General features: G+C 36.2%; 1 protein-coding gene across 1 annotated transcript in view; it reads left to right on the top strand.

The window, feature by feature from the left end:
* HDAC9 (histone deacetylase 9) overlaps positions 1-18,435 on the top strand; it is a 455,676-nt gene that overhangs the window by 386,670 nt on the left and 50,571 nt on the right. Inside the window, exon 23 of the mRNA XM_059466708.1 lies at positions 8,139-8,257. Coding sequence (XP_059322691.1) covers positions 8,139-8,257 — 119 coding nt within the window. The remainder of the gene's footprint in view (positions 1-8,138; positions 8,258-18,435) is intronic.

The following is an 18,435-nucleotide window of genomic DNA, read 5'->3' on the forward strand; positions in this document are numbered from 1 at the left end:
ACATTTTAGGCCAAGTCTTTTATGATAAAATACTGTAGTTTTTTCAGCCTTGATAAGAATGTAATATGTTTTCTAAACAATTATACACATTTTAAAACATAAGAGGTACCCCTAAATTTGGTTATTATATTTGTGGCAGAAAAGCTTCTAAATATTTACTTTTTTTTCTTCCATAAAACAAAGTAATGAGCATTGAACTGATTTTCTGGTAGAAACATGTTACACCAAGAAAGCTAAATGAGATTCTAAACAATACTTAGTGGTAAAATTTGGCAGTGTGTATGCATGTGTCAGTACCATTTCCCATACAAGTTAGAATGGCTTTGATAGAAAAATAATTGGCTTTAAATGGTGGGATTCCATATTTATAGCATTTTGCTTTCTCAGTGTTGGAGATGCTATTTTAGTTATTCTCTGTTTTATTTTAAACTCTGTCTTGCAAATTAAACCTCTACTTCCTCCCTCTCATATATCATCTTCAGTTGTGCATCTCTTGGAAGCCACATCAGTCCTTTAGCTAAAAACTGGAATTTAGTAAATAAATTGTTCACAAGAATGGCATGTTACCAACTAGTTTTATTTGAGATCTGAGAAGTAACTAAAAGGTAAAAACCCAATTTTTTTTGCATCATGTAAGTGCTTCCACAAGCACTTACCGATTTTCTGAATTCTGAAATGCAGATTTTCTGAACTCTGTTTTTCAAGGTAAAAGTGTTCTGTGTCCTGTTGTTGTCGGTATTATCTTGGCCTATATTTCCATACAAAGCTTTATATTTGTAAACTTTCCTTTGATACTTGAAAACTTGCCTTTTAATGTAACCTTTTCTTTAAAGCTATACTCATTTGAGACATGCTTGCTTACCATGATCTTTAGCCAATCCCTTTACCTATTACCTATTGACTTTGAATTTTACTCCATTTTGAATATGGACATGAGTGTGCACAGTACATGTATATATGCTTTTGCATGTGTTTCAAGAAGTTAGATAATTTTACTTGACTATGCTATTAAATTTTAAGTGCATTCTGGAAAACACAAAGTAATACTTCTTCTCATAGTTTTTCTGTCTGTTAACTTTTCCTTAGTTTGGTCCTTTTTATACTAGTTCAGAGACTCTGACTGAGGCATATTGTAGATCAAATGTAGAAGAGTCCTTATAATTACATTGAAACCATCTTTCTAAATAATAAAAATATATGGATGAGCAGATATTTTAGACAATAATTCATATACTCTTTGACTGCATAAGATCTTGCAGTTCCAGCTGCAAGAATTCAGGAAAGTTACATGAAGGATGCCAAAATAATTATTCATTAAAAAGGAACCCACAAATAACAGCCTTAGGCTCTGAAAATGTCTTTAAAAGCCATAAAAAAGTGCAAGAAAGCCAAAGCAAACAAGAAAGAGAACAAACGGTGCTTCTAAAACTTTTCATTCAGTGGCACTTAGATACTCCTGCAATTATAACATTTAAAATTTCTAAGTTTATAAATGATCTTTAAATGGGTCCATCCATGGAAGACCTTGACCCTTTAAACATTTTGGCTAGTCATTAAATTCAAAACCATATGCAAATCCCAGTGACATGAACACGATTTGCAATACTGAGGACTTCATATTGATGTGGTACCTTTTTCCCCTTGGAGAAAAAAAAGTATATTTTTTATCTCCAGAAAGCAAGTAAGATAACTATAAAATAAAAGTAAGGTCAGGAATATTGACTATTCTTAAAAAAAGAAATAGGGAAGAAATACAATTATTAAAAATATATAAAAAGTAAAGGTAGAAGAATAAAAGAAAACATATTAAAGTAAAGGCTGTAAAGTTAAAACTTCAATAAAATATATGCCTTAGAAACTAATGCAGAAAAAGTTGGCAGAATTTTGGTATGCCTTGGAGGATAAATCCAGGACAAAGCTGATGGTCAGATGAAAGTTATCAAGGGGCTTTCAGGGAATGTTCTCAGGTTTGGCCTTGATGAACTTGAGCTGATAACAGAACTGGCCCAAAGGAATGTTGTTGTTGTGAAATTAAACGAAAATTTTAGTGGGAGACACTATTATAAACTCGATGCAGAAAAAAGTATTATGTGCAAGTTGTACAGAAATTCTATGTAGTTTTCTGTGAGAACAGACATTACTTGATACTGTGTTACATTAAAACGTGTGCAAACAACACATAAAAATAATAGATACTGTAAATTCCATATACCTATAGGGACAATCCTTTAAATGCTCTCTGATCTGTTTCTATCAGGGAACATTCAACAACTTGCTTTACCTTGTGTAATTTTAAGGTAGGACAACATAGTGATTGTTTGGTACACTCTTTTATTTGCATGATGTGAAACTGAGAATCTTTAGGCAGACCTACATTCTTTCAAATAACAGACTGGGTCTTCATTTGGTGGCTAAATCTCCACTATAATAGCACTAATACATTCTATATATCTATATTCTTGCAAAATACAAGTCTGGTATAACTGAACAAATAATAGTGCATTTATAGGTTTTTTCCCCTACTTGTTGAAGTTACAGACTTTAGAGTCTTCTGCATATTCTCTCAAGGTTTTTCAAGAGACAACTGGGTAATTTATTCAAGGTGTTTACCAGCTTTTAGTTTTAACTGATTCATCTGTGAAGTGGGTAAAGAAATGCCTCTTTAGAGGAGTATGCAATCAGAAACTGCTATACTGATTTATACCAGCCGAAGATACGAACCTCTCCATTTTTCAGTGTTCTCAAAGTACTGTGAGATAGCTGAATAAAAACACTAGAGGATTCTAGGGAAAGAGCAAATAATTTATGTTACTAAGCTATTCCAATCTCCAGTTTTAGAAGAGCGTGGATTATTTTTCTGTTACATAAATTATTGTCCTGGGCTGGTATTCCCGCTCATTTCCTTTTAAAATTAACAACACAGCAGAAGAATTGTAGCCATTTGCATAAGTTTAGCTTTCTTTGGAGATTTCCAGCTCTGTGTTGTGGTGCTTAGAGAGTCTTTTCTGCATTGGGTACTTCTCTGCAATCTCTTCTGGGAGAACAAATGTTTGGTAGCATCCTGGCCATGTGCTTTGAATGTACAAAAATAGAATAGAAGAATAAAAGAAACAGAGTCCCTTGGTAGAATCGCTTTAATGTCTTGCATCTGATGTTCAGATTGGTGGGGAGGGGAGGATCACATGCCTGATGTTTTCTCTAGAACTACACCCAACTGGAAACCATCCCTTGGCTTCTCTGCAGACAGCAGCATACCCAAATGGAACATATTAATTCTTTGGGGAAATCTCCCTGGTCAGACAAAAAGAAATCTTTTCAGCTTCCCAGATACATGCTCTGTTCCCAGTACCATCAGACTGAAAGAAGAATCTGCATTACGTTGATCTGGAAGAAACAGTTTCACTCTAACTTCAAGGTTTAGATAAATAACTTCTGGGATGCAGCTGCTCAAGCTTTCAGGTTTTGACATGTTTATTAATGAAAATGAATGAGAAAAGAAAGAAACAGTCAGCCAGGCAAGATGCCCCTGTAACTCTGCTGTCATCATTAGGTGAATATGGTATACCAAATATTTATGCTTCTATATAATTCAGATCACAGAAAATAAATATCACTTTTATGTGTTTTATTTTCTTTGGAGAAGGAAGTGGAGGAGAGTGTGAGTCATAGTGGAAGAATAAAATCTATTTCTCTTCTGACAAAAGCTGCTTGTTTTGTCAGAGAAGGATCCTAGCGTTAACTTCAGTTTGCTGATAAGCTCTGGAGCCTGACTGGCTTCAAAAGGAAGTGATCGCCTGCCAGTCCTCAGTCTGTACCTGTCTGCTGACCCATGGCCAGAAGCCAAATCGTATCTTTTACTCCTGCTGGGCATAAGATAATCAATGTTCCTAGCAGAGTCTGAATGCAGGCTGCTGGTGCACCCTTGCAAAGATTTCTGGTGAGTAGAATTTTGACCCTTTGCACCATAACAAATCCTGCCAGCTGCAGCCTAACTTCTGAGCATAGGGCTGGTCTGAGGAATTTGGGAAGATTAACATGAATATATATTAGTGTATTACCAATATTATTTGCCTGCTTTAAAAAAATACACCCCTACCTATTTTCTGTTATGATCAGATTCAGAGGGTTCTCTTCTTAGGCAGCTGAGAGGGAAGTGAATGATTAGAGGAGCTCCTGAGGAGGTAGTCAGTGGATGATTCCTCCTTTTTACTCCTTGCTGTGCCCTTCAGAGTGCTGAAGAGATAGAAAAGATACAGGGTCCAATAATTTTCTGCTCCCAAGAGATAGTGAAGGGGATCAGGAACTGTCACTGCCTCTCCAACCATCCTGAGGTAGGAAAAGATTGTTTACAAGGGAGAAGTGATCTTTATGTTTTCGGTAGGCTTTCTTTACAGCTACCAACCTCAAAACATTTGCTTCCCCTGCCCTCCTGCTTCCCCTGCAGGAAGGGGTGGGCTAGATGATCCTTAGAAGTTCCTTCCAACCCAAGCTATTCTATGGTTCTATGATTCTGTGATTTTCCTAAAGACAGATACTAACTCATATAAAGGTGCTAAAGTCTGAGAGATGACAAATGACAAAAGGTTTTATGTATGCCCTGGTGAAATGAAGACTATATTTTAAAATGTGTGTGTATATCATGCCTAATAGAACTTCATACAATAGGAAAGTATCTATCATTTTTGTGAAAGAATTTTTGTGTGTGTTTCTTGCCACAAAGCAGTTACTGCTAAGGCTAGACAAACATTACAAATGTCCTACCTACATAAACTTCAAACCAAAATGCTATTTTCCAGAGGTAAGTTGCTCTTTTCTGAGTGGATATATAATAGAATTTATTCAAAAGAGTAACCACCTAAATGTCTGTAGATTAATGTAGAAGACTGGATTAGAGATTAAGGAACCAAAGGTCTATATAGTCTTTGCAATTGAGAGACTTGTGGCTGTCATCTTTTTGAAGGACCAAATAGTAGCCTTGACTTCAGTAACAAGAATCAGGGACACTCTGAGATATTTAAGAGAGGAGTCAAGCTTGCTATCCCAGTAAAAAGATTATATTTTTTTTTTAGTGTTCCATGATGTCTTTCAAAATGAAAAGTCCTTTGAGGTTCTTGAAATCCTCTTAGCTGTTATTTTGGTAAAGTGAACTCATGTAATAGTGAAAGCAGTAACAGAACACTGAATTCTAAATGCCACCTCCAGTTATTAGCATTATAACCTTCTCATTTCTAGAGCTGAGATTCCTATATATCATTTCTGTAGAGATTTATGAATGTGCTACTATTTCCTCTTCAGGACTATTAAAGATGGTGTTAATAGCTATTCCTGGTTCTTTGTGTCAAAAGACCTTGCTTTCAGTATTTCATAATTTTCCTATTGCTACTCAGTATGGCTGGCAGTTTTAATGTCAGACATATTTATTTGACAAAAAATTGAATAAACTGTGTCTAAGCAATTTTTGCTGCTTCTATGAATGAGATTAAGGGTCAAATGCATTGTTTTGCCTCATTGTTATTAAAAAATGTGCTGACATCTTTACGCTTAAGAGCAAGGTCTTGAAATGTGGTAGAAGTGTGGTAGATTTTCCCAATGTTTCCAAATTATAAGACTCTCAAAAATTTCTTTGTGTGTTAAACTGGTGCGGCTTGTTACTGCTCAGCTGCTTGAGCTTGCAGAGCTTCTCTGCGCTGCACACACTCCATTGTCTGACTGCTGAGTTTAGTCTGTGCTGTGCTCTGTGGTGCTGCCACTTTGTTTGACATGAAGAAATAAAAAGCAGAGCCTGACTTGAATTTGAGGAAATATGAATGGAGAGGAGGAGGGCAAAAGCTCAAGTGGCTGCAGATAGGGAGGGTTCTTCATAGGATCCCTCCTTCTTCCAGTCTATAAGATGTATGGTGCTATGGGGACAGATGAAGATTGTGTATCAGCCACAGTCCTCATCAGTGATCAGGATCCATGCCACATGTGTTGCAGACGTGGGGAAGTTTGGGAAGTATGTGTTGCTTCAGACTATGAATTTGTTATTAGAGTATCAGAAGGTATGTACATAAGATAAGATGTGGTTGCATAGGAGACCTTTATTCCTGATATTGTTCCCTAGCTTTGTGGAGATTAGTCTGCAAAAGTTCAGACACTTTAGTGTCTAATGTAAGTATTCATATATGTACTTTGTGTGTCAGAGTGTTCTACACCGTGGAACAATAGAAAAAAAAAGCCTAGAGGAGGAGTGACTGACTGCTTGCCTCCAGGCCTTTTCAGCTCAAACCTGTAGCAACCTTGGTGGATATTTATTTCAGCTATTATAAAAAAGTCCAAGCGATGGAAAGTCTCCAATTTTCTAAAACATTTTATTTATATTATTATTTATTCTTAGTATTTAAAAGCTTGTTCCAGTACAAGGACAGGTACAGGTGTACCTGTAGAAGTACAGGCGTCCTGCTGCAGCTGCTTCAAGTCCTGTTCACAGAGTACAGAACAGGTTATTTCTTTCCTCTTGCAACAACTTACGTATTTGTGCACTTTTGTCATGTTTGCTCTCATGTTATGCAAATCAAATAATTATATTATTTATCCACTTAAGTTATGTTTTTTAAAAGTTTTTTCTTTGCTTTTGATCCCTCCAGTTGGTCTAGATCCTTCTTGAAGTGCAATACTCAATACTGGAATCCATATTTCAGCAGAGGCCTACTAATGACTTGTATAAAAAGGAATATTTCACAACTTGTATTGCTTTGCCTGTAGATATTTTTGGTGCAATTTCAGCCAAATTGCCAAAAAATTTTTAAGTGACCTCTATCCTTTTTTTAATGTAAAACTGTATTCATTGAAATGCTGCATGCTCTGACAAAGACTTTTTGCTTCATCTGAATTATTTTTTAATGATTAACAAGTAAAATGAACATTTTCCTAATATTAAAATTACCTTTGAGGCAAACAAAACAAAATAAAGTTTATAATGCATAGATCAAAAACTAAACTAAAGAAAAACCTAGAGAATTGTTGATATCATTTATGTCTTTCTTTTTTCCCGCATAAAACCTAAACCTTTCCACAAAAATATTATTTCTTTGGACTAAGTGGTTTATCAAATAAACAATAAACATTGAACTTAAACAAATAGCATTACACATGCACAAATTTAATCTTCACATTCTGACCAGTGTAGACCAATTGTGATTGGTCTACACTGGTCAGAATGTGAAGATTTTTCTAGAATTAATTTTTCTGGGACAGAACATTCATATATGTATTTGCCTTTTAATATTAGCCCTATCCCCCTGATTTAGCACAGCCATTACAGCCTCAGTGTTTGTCAAACCAGTGCAGAAGACATCCTCACTCCTTCCCTTTGGAGTCAGCCTGAAAGAACACATCTACAAGTGCTGAGCCAAGGGGCTTATCTTCTCCTTCAATACATCTTTCAGGCTTTGAGATTGGAGAAGGGCAAAATCAAAGTGGTAAAATATCCGCACACAAGTTTGTCAAGGAAGGGGTTAAAAAAGTGGAATCTTTGTGACTGTAAAGGGCTGAATTATCTTCCTGACACCAGCAGGGGTTGCTGTCACTAGTTCCTGGTTGTCACATTCCTGTTATGCTTGACCTTGGAAAGGCTTGACAACATAGTCTGGATTTGATTAAGGGAATTTCATGTTTTTCCTTTGCTAGAGTCACCCCCCACCTCGACAAACATTTAAAAATGTTAAGGAGTAAAAAAAAAAAAGTTTGGAAAGCAAACATTTTCCCAAAAGAAATTTATAGTTCAAATTTACACCAAGTTCACACTAACTGGAGCAATCCGGGTTTCCAGTCAGGCTTTGAGAGCTCTCTGTAAACCATTAGTCACTTCCCTGGAAGAGGCAGCTTTTTATAGGCAGCAGGATAAAACAGACACAGATGTGTAAGTAATATTAGAGGCTTTCACATGTACCTGCCTTTTTTTCTCAGTCATACAAAAGAAAAAAAAGGTGATTATAGAAAGAAATTCATTGAAGCCTTGGACTTCAACAGCTACCATGGAGATTTGTTTAATGAAAATAAAATATCTTGTGTTGTGTTTTTTTCTGGTTTTAAGAATTTATATAATGAACATGGAAGTTCTTTTAATTTTATCACATTGGGTTCTTTGCATTCTACAGGACTGTGATCATGCCAGCTGCCAATGAGTTTGATCCAGAAATCGTCCTGGTGTCAGCAGGATTCGACGCTGTGGAAGGCCACGACCCTCCGCTGGGCGGGTACAAAGTCACAGCTAAATGTAGGTATTGCCATTGGCACTCGTTTCTGAGTTGGTATTTTTTCTAGTTAGGAACCTTATTATATAAGTCCAGTTCACATCTGTGTTTCTGTTTTGTGAGATGACAGCTGTGTCACTGAGGGCAGGGACTGTCCAGCAGTTAATACCTAGGGATGCCTGGAGAGCTGCACTGCTTGCCCAGCTCATGGACAAGGTGGAAACAAACATGTTAGAGTTCCTGGCTCACTCCTTTATGTTCCTTTTGGCATTTTTGTCTTGACTTTCTAAAGTATTACTTTTCTGGCATTCAAATAACATTTTAGATGTTTCATGCTTTTCAATAGGCCCCAATTTCCAAATGCTGGAGTAAGTTACTTCTCTTTAAATATATATTGGAGATTTTAGACTTTGGATGCCTAAATCCAATCTCATATTGCTCTTTTGTTATTGTAATCTTTTCAGCTCTGTGGCATTAATCCTGAATTACATCAGTGTTTATGAAGTCCAATTTTTTCTAAAAGACTACTCTGTTGGGTCTCAATATTTGGATGTCCATTTCAGTCTTTCAAAATGTGTGCTTATGGCAGAGATTTAATATTTTCTGAAAGACAGGTCTGTCTGACACATCTCATTTGTAACACTCCAAAATCCCTAGCTCTTACCAGACACTGCGGCCAAACTGATTCTGAGCCTGGGATGTTAAGCAAGGCTGTCAGATGTAGTAACTCTCTGTACAGAATGTGCAATGTAACATTGCTTTATATCAATTTCTTTACATGGGATGACACAAAATGGTTTCCTAAAGCAGTGATGTGAATAATTTTCTTCAGTATATCTACTTTTATTCAGTATATTCAGTCTATAATATCACTTTGATATCTATTAAATATGGACCTCTGCTGCTAGGTTGGTCAAGGCAAATGCCTTGGGAAAGTCTGGAGAAGTCAATGAGACTTAATGGTGTTTAAAACACTGCAGAAATGGACTCCAGTTAAGACAATTTTGTCCTTCTAACCTCTGCCTTTTGTTGCAGATCAATGGACCAAAGCTGTTGTATAGCTCAGGAGGTTCAGGGTGGATATGCATATTTTTTATTTTAATTTTTACTGCATGCTAAACAGGCTCCCCTGAAAGTGATGGAGGAACAGAGTGAGTGTGCATAGGGGTGTGCTGTAACGAGAGAATGGAGAGAGCAGTGCAGGGGTCTACCCAGAGACTCTTACACAGGTGCTAATGCACAAATGGGCTGGAATTGGAATATCCCTCTGGCTGCAAGTTAGGCATATTGAGTTTTAGCACAGCCTTTCAGGTTAATGCAGTGGTTACATGGGAGAGGAAAGAAACATAGCCAGCCGTGTGCATGTTTGCATATCATTTCCCTGTGTATTATGATTTTTAGTAAAGCATTTTGCAGGAAGAAGTGAGCAATTTACTCACTGTTTTTTTCCATGTGTAGTTCCTGGTCAGTGGCACCATCCCATGAGTTTGTTTGGCAGGGAGGTGAACTGTCAGCTGGTACTAAATTAGATATTGTGTTGAGAACCATTGTATAACTATCTGTATTTAGCTGCTGAGAAGGTATACTACGTATCCCTTAAGGATGCAAGATGCTTTGGCATATATAATATTCTGGCATAGCAACTTCAACAATTTAACTAGAAATTGCAGCAAAGAAAAACTGTCTGACATTAGAATTAGTGTTAATTTTCATTCATTAATTAATTAACTCATCATAACTTTTTTAAAAAAATCTTATACATTTTCTAATATAAGAGGCTGCACACTACTTCTGCATGTGTGTCTGTAAGCAAAGAAAGGTGATTTGTGATTGTTTTGCTTGAAGACACATATGCAGAAGTAGTAGACAAAAAAAAAAAACCCAAAAAACAGTGTTGGTGGCTCTTGTTTAAATTAAGAGAAAAGCCTAGATAGACTCAGATAATGATCATGCACCTGAGGGATGAATAAAGCCCTTTTTACTGAGCCAAAGGAATTTATTATTTCCCCAAAATAAAATTCTTCACATTCCACCATTCTATTTTAGAACATAACATACGATATGTGGTATGTAGGAAAATGAACATTCTATTAAAAAAAAGGTCCAAAGAGAAACTTTCATATTGAACATTAAAATAGATACTTGTGCAAAGTTTTAATATAATTGGTTTGTAATGATTAGAAATTGTATGCCAACAAGTAAAGCTGAACCTGTAAATATTCTTTCTTTACAAATCTTTAGCACTTTGTGTATACTTAATACATAGAATTTTGTGATTTCTGTGATTTAATACAAGCTTTACAAATTAGAGAGAGATTGAAATCAAAGGAGAGAAGATAGATCCTTAGTTACTAACCTTGCTCTTAAAGAGCATTTAGAAGCCACTAGATACTTGGTAATTAATTTTTTATGTCTTTCCATCAGAGTACAATCTAAGAGAAAAAATTTAAATTTATTAACTAATCAATTGTCCCAAGTTATAAAGTAAAAATCATTGGATGAAGATAGTAGATTGAACTAATTACAGCCTCGGAGTAACCATATAGAATAGCAGGCAATTACATTCAACAAAAAATGATCTGGTAATGAATCTGCACAGTTTGAGAAATGTAAACTATAATCTGCTTTAACCCAGAATTTTAATTTTTTTTTTCTAGATTATCATTCAATCTTATTTACTGAGGACTTGCCATTTCTCATTAGTAAAGAAACATATCAGCAACAAAATAATCATTTATATATATTTGCTGATTTTAAATCTTTGAGTCTGTTGTGCTTGTCAGGATTTATCACAGTGAGGTGACACTCAACTCTAGAAGGTTGTAGAGTGGAATCTGGCCAACTGAGATCAGTGATGATAGCACAGCTTGGAGATATCTCACTTCCTAATTTATCTCTAGTTGTATTAAGTAATGAAATCACTAATGGTTCATCAAAAAAAAAAGAGATAGTGTTAAAAAAAAAGATTGGAAGGGAAGTTTTAATCTTTCCTACCTTATTGCACATTTCAGATCACTTTCCCTATTTTTACAAAGTGGCTTTGCAATTTCTCCTTATCATCTGTTGATTCATTTTCACAAAACTAAGCAATATTTGACTAATATTTTACCTGTCTGTGAAACAGATTTGTTTGGTGCAATGTAGAATTGAGAATGAACATTAAGTAAAACATTTGTTTCAACCCCAACTCTGAGGATTTTACAGGCACGTTTTGCTTTATCTTAGCTCTTTGTGCCAATCCTCTCTCTTAATGAAGTGCTGTGATTTCAAAAGGTGCTTGCATAATACACCTACATACACATACACATCTTGAAATATATACTCAACCCATGTGCACAAACTTTTTGATGGATTTTATATTATTTTAAGAACAAAGAGGGCTTCAAAGATTTGATATGACTGGTGGCATATGGCAGAACTTGTTGCTTCTGGGAAGTTCTCAGTCCTTTGGTACAAGCTACATTCCTAATATCTTAGTAAGGAAAGGCAAGCTTTATTGACAACACTGATGAAAGGCCACCTAGCATAATTAGAAACAGGTACACTTTTGAATTCACAATCGCTTTGCCCTGAAGAAGGTCTTCCCCCCTCAAAAGGGTTTGTGTCAGAAAAGAACTTTGTTTTTCCAAATAAAAATTTCTGTCTGCTAAAAATATTATCTTTACTCACAGACACTGCCTTGCCTGTGGCATTATGCTATGGGAACTGCACCAAGTTTAACATCAAAACACAAAGAGACGAAAGTGAAGCAAAGATCATGTTAAACTTCCCTGGTAGTCCTCTTGGCCCAGGGTCTTGCACCAGTTAAAGGTGCCAACTCTTGCTCAGGAGCTTCTCTAACACCTGATATGTTCTGTCAGGAATATTCAGGCAAATTATCTTAGATTTTGCTTTCTGTGTGCCTTCTGTAATGGCTGAAGTTTAACTTCGTTAGCTGAAATAGAGGAATGCCAGGAATGCCTTTTGCAGTGTCCATCTTCAGTACTCGCATGGCTCTGTCCCTGTTGCTTGGCCAAGCGGTTCCCCAAGATGTAAGGTGAAGGTGGGTGTAGCAGCTGGAACTCTCATACACAGATTTATGTAGAGTAACTATTGAAGTGTTTGGGACCTCTTTGTTTAGATCAGAGACTGTAAAAGCCCTTTGATTTTATTGTAAAATATAATCAGGTCAGAGGGAAACGTCTCAGTTCCTGACTCGTCCAATGGTTTCTTTTTATTATTAGAATTTATTTTCAATAAGATAACACAAAATATCAGCACCATTTAACATGTATTATCAAAACATATTTTTATCAAATTCACTTTTTTTACTGGAGTTTTATTGAGTTTAAAACAATAAGTTTTATTGACAAAAAAATATAAGAAAAATAATGGTAGAAGAAGGGAATAAAGGGATTTTATATTTAGAATAGTAAGGATATGCTTAAAGAGTAGGAATATGCTCTCCCCTGTTATCCTGATGATCCTTAGATAGATCTACTGAAGATAGAACTGACACACTTTGTGCTTTATTTTACAGTTAAGTTTTACATTTTCTGCTGAAACCTATGGTATTATCACACAATTTGAATTTTTTGTAGTGAACAAGTCTGAAGAAGATCTGTCGGATCTGATCATAAATTTGCAAATTGTTAGATCTTGTAAGGGAACTGTTTTCAAATCTAGTTCTGCTGGCTGAAGATCTCCATGTAACATTATCCTGAGGTGAAGTACTTTCTCTTTGTTTTATAGAACAGCCCTTAGAATAATGCTTGCACTAAAGCCACTGAGATCACTTTACTGTTCAAGTAAATATTCTACATAATTGCTCATTAAATCGTGACCATTCCATAAAAAGAATAAAGTAAATAGAGAAGTGTCAAGCAAGAATGAAGACCTTTTCCAAGATACTTAACTTCCTGAAGCAGTTCATTTGTTAAGGGCTATGATGATTTACTAGAGTTTTCCTGTTGTTTTACTCTCCTATTCCAAAGATGCTCTTTGACACCAGAGTGCAAAATAGAATCAGCAATTAGCAGTAGGAAAGGATACCACTGTGGGCATTTAAGGAGTAAATGATATTTTGTCTGTTGGAATATTTGTCTTCTGTAATGCCAAATTTGTAATGAAAAGTAGATCCAGTGCCTAGAATATAACTGATTCTATCTAAGCTGATTTGCAACTTTTAATGTTTTTATTTGAGAAAATTGCAATAACTCCCTTAACCTATCAAAACCCGCATTACGTTGTAATACACTCCATTCAAGCGGGACCAATGAAAAAAGTGCTGATGTTATTAGCAGTTTCCCTTCTCATGAGCCCAGGTTATTTCCAAAGGATATGTCAGCATAAGTGGTAGATATTAATGTGTAAGAAAGACTGCTGACTTACACATTGCCAACAGCTCTTCTGTGAGGAATCTCTTCTCATGACTGGAACTGATACTTTGCAGGATACAAATAAGAGCAACCAGGTTGAACTTGGAGGCCTGTTGGTTTCCTGTTGCTTTTCCCTTGACATTTCAGTTCCAATTCCCACTGGGAGTAGTTGAGTTTTGATAAAAAGATCTCTGAATGTAACATGAAATGCTATAAAGAGATAAAATACCTAGCATCTTGGCACAAGCAAATTCAGAAGCAATGGGCACAGTTGTAATGAAGAGATGACACATCGCTGAAACAAATGATCTAGCATGGTGTACCAGCTGTCACTGGAAGGTTTTAAAGGAGACATAAATAGCTGGTATCCTTACAATTAGGTATGCCATAGCACACTCAGAAGGCTTCACCAAAGGCTTCATCTTCCCCAACTCATCTTTTTCTTGAGCCTTCACAACTGTCCTACTGTCTCTTGGAATTCTTCTCAGTTTCCCACTGGGTTTTGTGCATAGCATGTGGATTAGAAACAGATCAAAGGCTAATGCTAATCACTGAATTCAAATGCAGAACTCCTCAGGGTCAAAGCCTGGTACTTCAGATATGTTTCAGGGATAGTTTCCCATGTGCCAGTTTCAGTATTTCTAAAACATTCTATGTGACTATTCTGAGTATTTCAAGTACTTGAAAGGCTATATATGTTCATTGTTTTGGGGTTTTGTTTGTTTGTTTTTTCCTGAAAGTACTTAGTTTCTAAAGGAGTCCCCAGATAATATTGTTACTCTCTACTGGACTTGAACAGCTCTGGACTGGCTGTGAGTTTTTTGGGTAGAATATCTTTGGGTAGGAACTTTACTTTCTTGTGATTTTCTGAAAGTCTTCTCTGACTTTTGACTCCAGTTAAGAGTCCTCACTGGGACTATTGGGGCTAATGTAATAGGTGTATGTTAAAGAAAAGCAGGAAAAAATCGCTCCTGCAAATTGACAGCTGACTAAAGAGAATAATAGTAACTTGGTAGCTCTTTTAATACAGTTTGATTTTCTAAAAATAGCATTGCAGGCTTTTATAATGCCATATCTAATCTCTTCACAAGTAAGAAAGTCTTTTTGACTCAGCTAGGAGAAGCTGTGATCTTGGTAAGTCTGGCACTGACTGCTCTGACTGCAGTTTCATAGCTGGCATAGCTATGAGCAGCTCCTTGCCATACAAAAGGGTGGCTGCACACCACTCCCCCTTCTGACTCATCCATTGCTTACCTTACCAGGTCAGCTTCTTGACAATCTCTCTGTAAACACATGGAGCATTAAATCATCAGCCCATCGGAAAACAAAGTCAGAAAAGTGAAGAGACTGAAGCTGAATCAAATTATGGAAGGACCAATGTGTGCCAGAGGCAGCAAAGGAGGAGATTGCACAGGACAATTTATGGTAGCAGTATGCAGTTAAATTACTTCAGTTGCCACAGCTGCCTTCTTTTCTGAATTCTCCTGAGTTCAGAGATTTTTGTTTTTACATTATTTGATTATCTTTCTGGTACTTGAGGTTATAGAATGATTATCCAGCAGCATAGATATTCATCTTTTGACTCAGAGCTAACAGCATTGGAGATGGGTTGGAGCACTGATCATTGATAGTTTTTCACTGGGGAGTGTCCTCATTGTTATCAGATATTTTCTTTCTGTCCCTTTTGTCTCTTAGTAACTACATGATACCTCATGTCTGGCAGCAAGAAAGTGTAGCATCAAGACTTTGCTTTCAGTTATTCACTTCTGAAAGCAAAGCTTGGGTTTTCTCTAGGGTGATTTCTTGAATACTAATTAAATGGTAGTTTGGTATGATCCTAAAGACATCAAAATAAACGACAAATTAATTGGATACCAACCCTTAGATAGGATTATTTTCTATTTTTCTTATTTTATAGGATTCACTGCAAGAAATAAAGCATTTTGGTTCCTTTTTCCTTGTAGCCCACAGCAGCCATTGCTGTATCATATCCTATGGTTTGGACATGGCCATTGGTTTGCCCAGCCTACTAAATTTTTATGTTTATTTACTCCTGCATTTGTACTCCTTAGATTTGCTTTTGCAGTTACAGATATCGGTGATTTATTTGTTAGTGACACCAGGATCTGATACATTATTGGCTTGTAATAAATATGAAATGCCGAAAATTTCAGAAATCCTGTTCTCTGAGGAAGAGTAGTCTGTTGGCTCCTGTGGAAGAGAGATTGGAGTTCACTGTATAAAATTAGAATTAGTGTCCCCTCTAGGACACAGCATAAAAAGGCAAATGTGAAGATATAAGAGGAAAAGTCCTTTTTTTTTATAATTATTTCATTTAAAAAAGGGATTAGTGCTTGGAAAAATTCAGAAAAATTCTGATATTTGGTTGAAGAACGTTGAAGAACCTGCTTTCACATACTGGCAAGTAAGTATATGTCAATGGTGTGGACTACTGGCTTGAGCCATTAGAAAACAGAATAATTCACCTCATTTACTGAGACTAGGGAAATCCTCATCTTCAGACTTTGGGGCATGCACGTCTAACTGGACAATAAAACTCATCTGAAGGATTCAGAAGTCTTAGTACTGATTTTGTTATTGCCCAGTGTTTTCCATACTGCCTGTCTAACTGGTGTACCTTCCAGAAAGGGCTTACCTAAGCAGAAAGGGAGTGAAATTAGAAATATTAATAAATAAGCATTGATTTCACCTGCTTTTTCACTTTTACTTGGCCTTTCTTTCTGCAAATGAGCCAGGAGAGATTTCCATTTCCATTCCCACTCCTGTGTCTCAAAGAGAAGATCTGTCTGCTGGCTAGTTAGCTAATTGGTACAAGTGAAAAACCACCTGTACAGCATGTTCAGCTATGCAGTGTCAATCCATCTGCAGAATGCATCAGGTGCCCATTCCTTTTATTCCTTGATTTAGGGCAGTTACTGGGGACAGGGTGGAGGATAGATTACAATGGGAAAAAAAGAGAATCTACAGAACCATTAAGAATTATTTTCCCTCTTTGGTCATCTTCCCTTATCTCTTCACCTACTTCTTGATGTTTTTTCTTTCATGCTACAGTAGCAACATTGGCTAATGACAATAACTTATGTGAGGGATGCAAAAAAGGTAAAATTGGTTGTACCTTCTCTCAGTTTTGAAATTAAACTTATGAAATCTTTTTCCTTATTGAAACAAAGAGGCTGTCATTTAGTAGAAGAAAGGAAAGAACAAAGTATTTTTTTCATTTAGGCAGTATTAATCACATCAGATTACAATTTAAATAGGGCAAATTAAATATACGTTTTTAGCGCCATTTTGAATGTAATGGAGCTTGACACAGTGTTCAGCAACTTGCCTGTGCCTTTTACAGGATTGGGTCCTGAGAGAACATTGTTGAAAGACATCTCCAAATGTGGATTTCTGCATAACAAAGTGTCTGATCTTTTATAGCATCGTTGCATTGGGAATTAGTCTTGTCTTTGGGAATTTGTAGTCTTTAGTAGAAGAGCATGATTTATGTCTTAGAATTTAACCATTCTCTGTAATAAATAGAAATGTGCCACAAGTATTTACTTGGTTGCGCCATGGGAAAATTTTTAACATATTGTTCACAGCTTCAAAATGCTATAAAAGAAGGCATGTAATTTGAAGACCGACTATCCTTTGTGATTTCTAACCAATAGATTGATTAATGTCTTTCAAAAGAGACAGCAGCCAAAATGTTTACATCTCATTAGGCAGAGAAGAAGAGAGCACACACAATTTTGATTATGAGCTTGGATGGTTCATTTCTTTGGGCTTCACATCCCCACTACTTAAGGCAGACTGTAACTTTAAGATGTTATCTCTTGCCTGCACAAATAAACAGCCAGTTATGCTTTTTATGGCGGGCAGTTCTCAAACCAACAGGGGATTAAATGATATTAGCTGCAGTTTGTGGTTCCCTGCTGAACTATCACGGGCTCCATGGATTCCTGTCCTGAATATTTCACAGAGCAAACACCTCTTATCTGAAGTGATATTCTCACACTGGCCTCTTGGCCATGGACTTCAAAAGCTGATCACAGGGAGGGCTTGAGAGGCAATAACCCTTAATATAACAGTCTCTCCTGATAGGGATAGACAAGGTAAAGGTAAGGCGTCTCTGAAGTTTGCTCTTGTGTGTTTAGCCCCATGGGGTGATAAGGGGCCATCTGTTTTTTCAGTCTGCAAACTCATCTTTTTCACACTATCCAGTATCAAGTACACTTTAGGTCTGACTGGTATCAGCACCAGCAATTCTTCAGTAATCTGAAGAGATTTTCTTGGTATTTTTAGCTTTGATCCCAGAAATTGTCTTAGTTGCTGTTGTGTTGAGATATTTTACTCAAGCAAATACATAAAATAAAATTTAAAACATAATGTTTAAGGTATCATTGTGACAAAGAAAATAAGTTATTGAAAGAGGTTCTATAAAAGGTAAGTTAATTACTTGTGGGTAAAGGGAAATTTTTGTGCTTACCTATGTGATTAAACTCAAAATATTAATTCATGGTGGTAGTTTCAAAAAGTCACATAACCACACCTTATTAATTGTTGAAATAGAATATCAGTACTACCAGTTCTAGAAGTTAAAAAAACACTGCTTCAGGCCTCAAAATTATTGTAAGAGTTAGTAAAATGCTACTCAGATTTCTTTTATTGTGGAGCTCTCAGAACATCTTCCTTCATCATTTAAGCTTTCCCCTGCAGCCATTTTTTATCAATGAAACATTCTAATTCAATTGCAAACTCCTGATTATAATAGCTTTATATGCAAACACTGAATACTATGAAGTCTGCGATAAAATGATACAAGTTGCCAATACTGG

The sequence above is a fragment of the Ammospiza nelsoni genome, chromosome 1, assembly GCF_027579445.1.
Source record: "Ammospiza nelsoni isolate bAmmNel1 chromosome 1, bAmmNel1.pri, whole genome shotgun sequence".
Lineage (NCBI taxonomy): Eukaryota > Metazoa > Chordata > Aves > Passeriformes > Passerellidae > Ammospiza > Ammospiza nelsoni.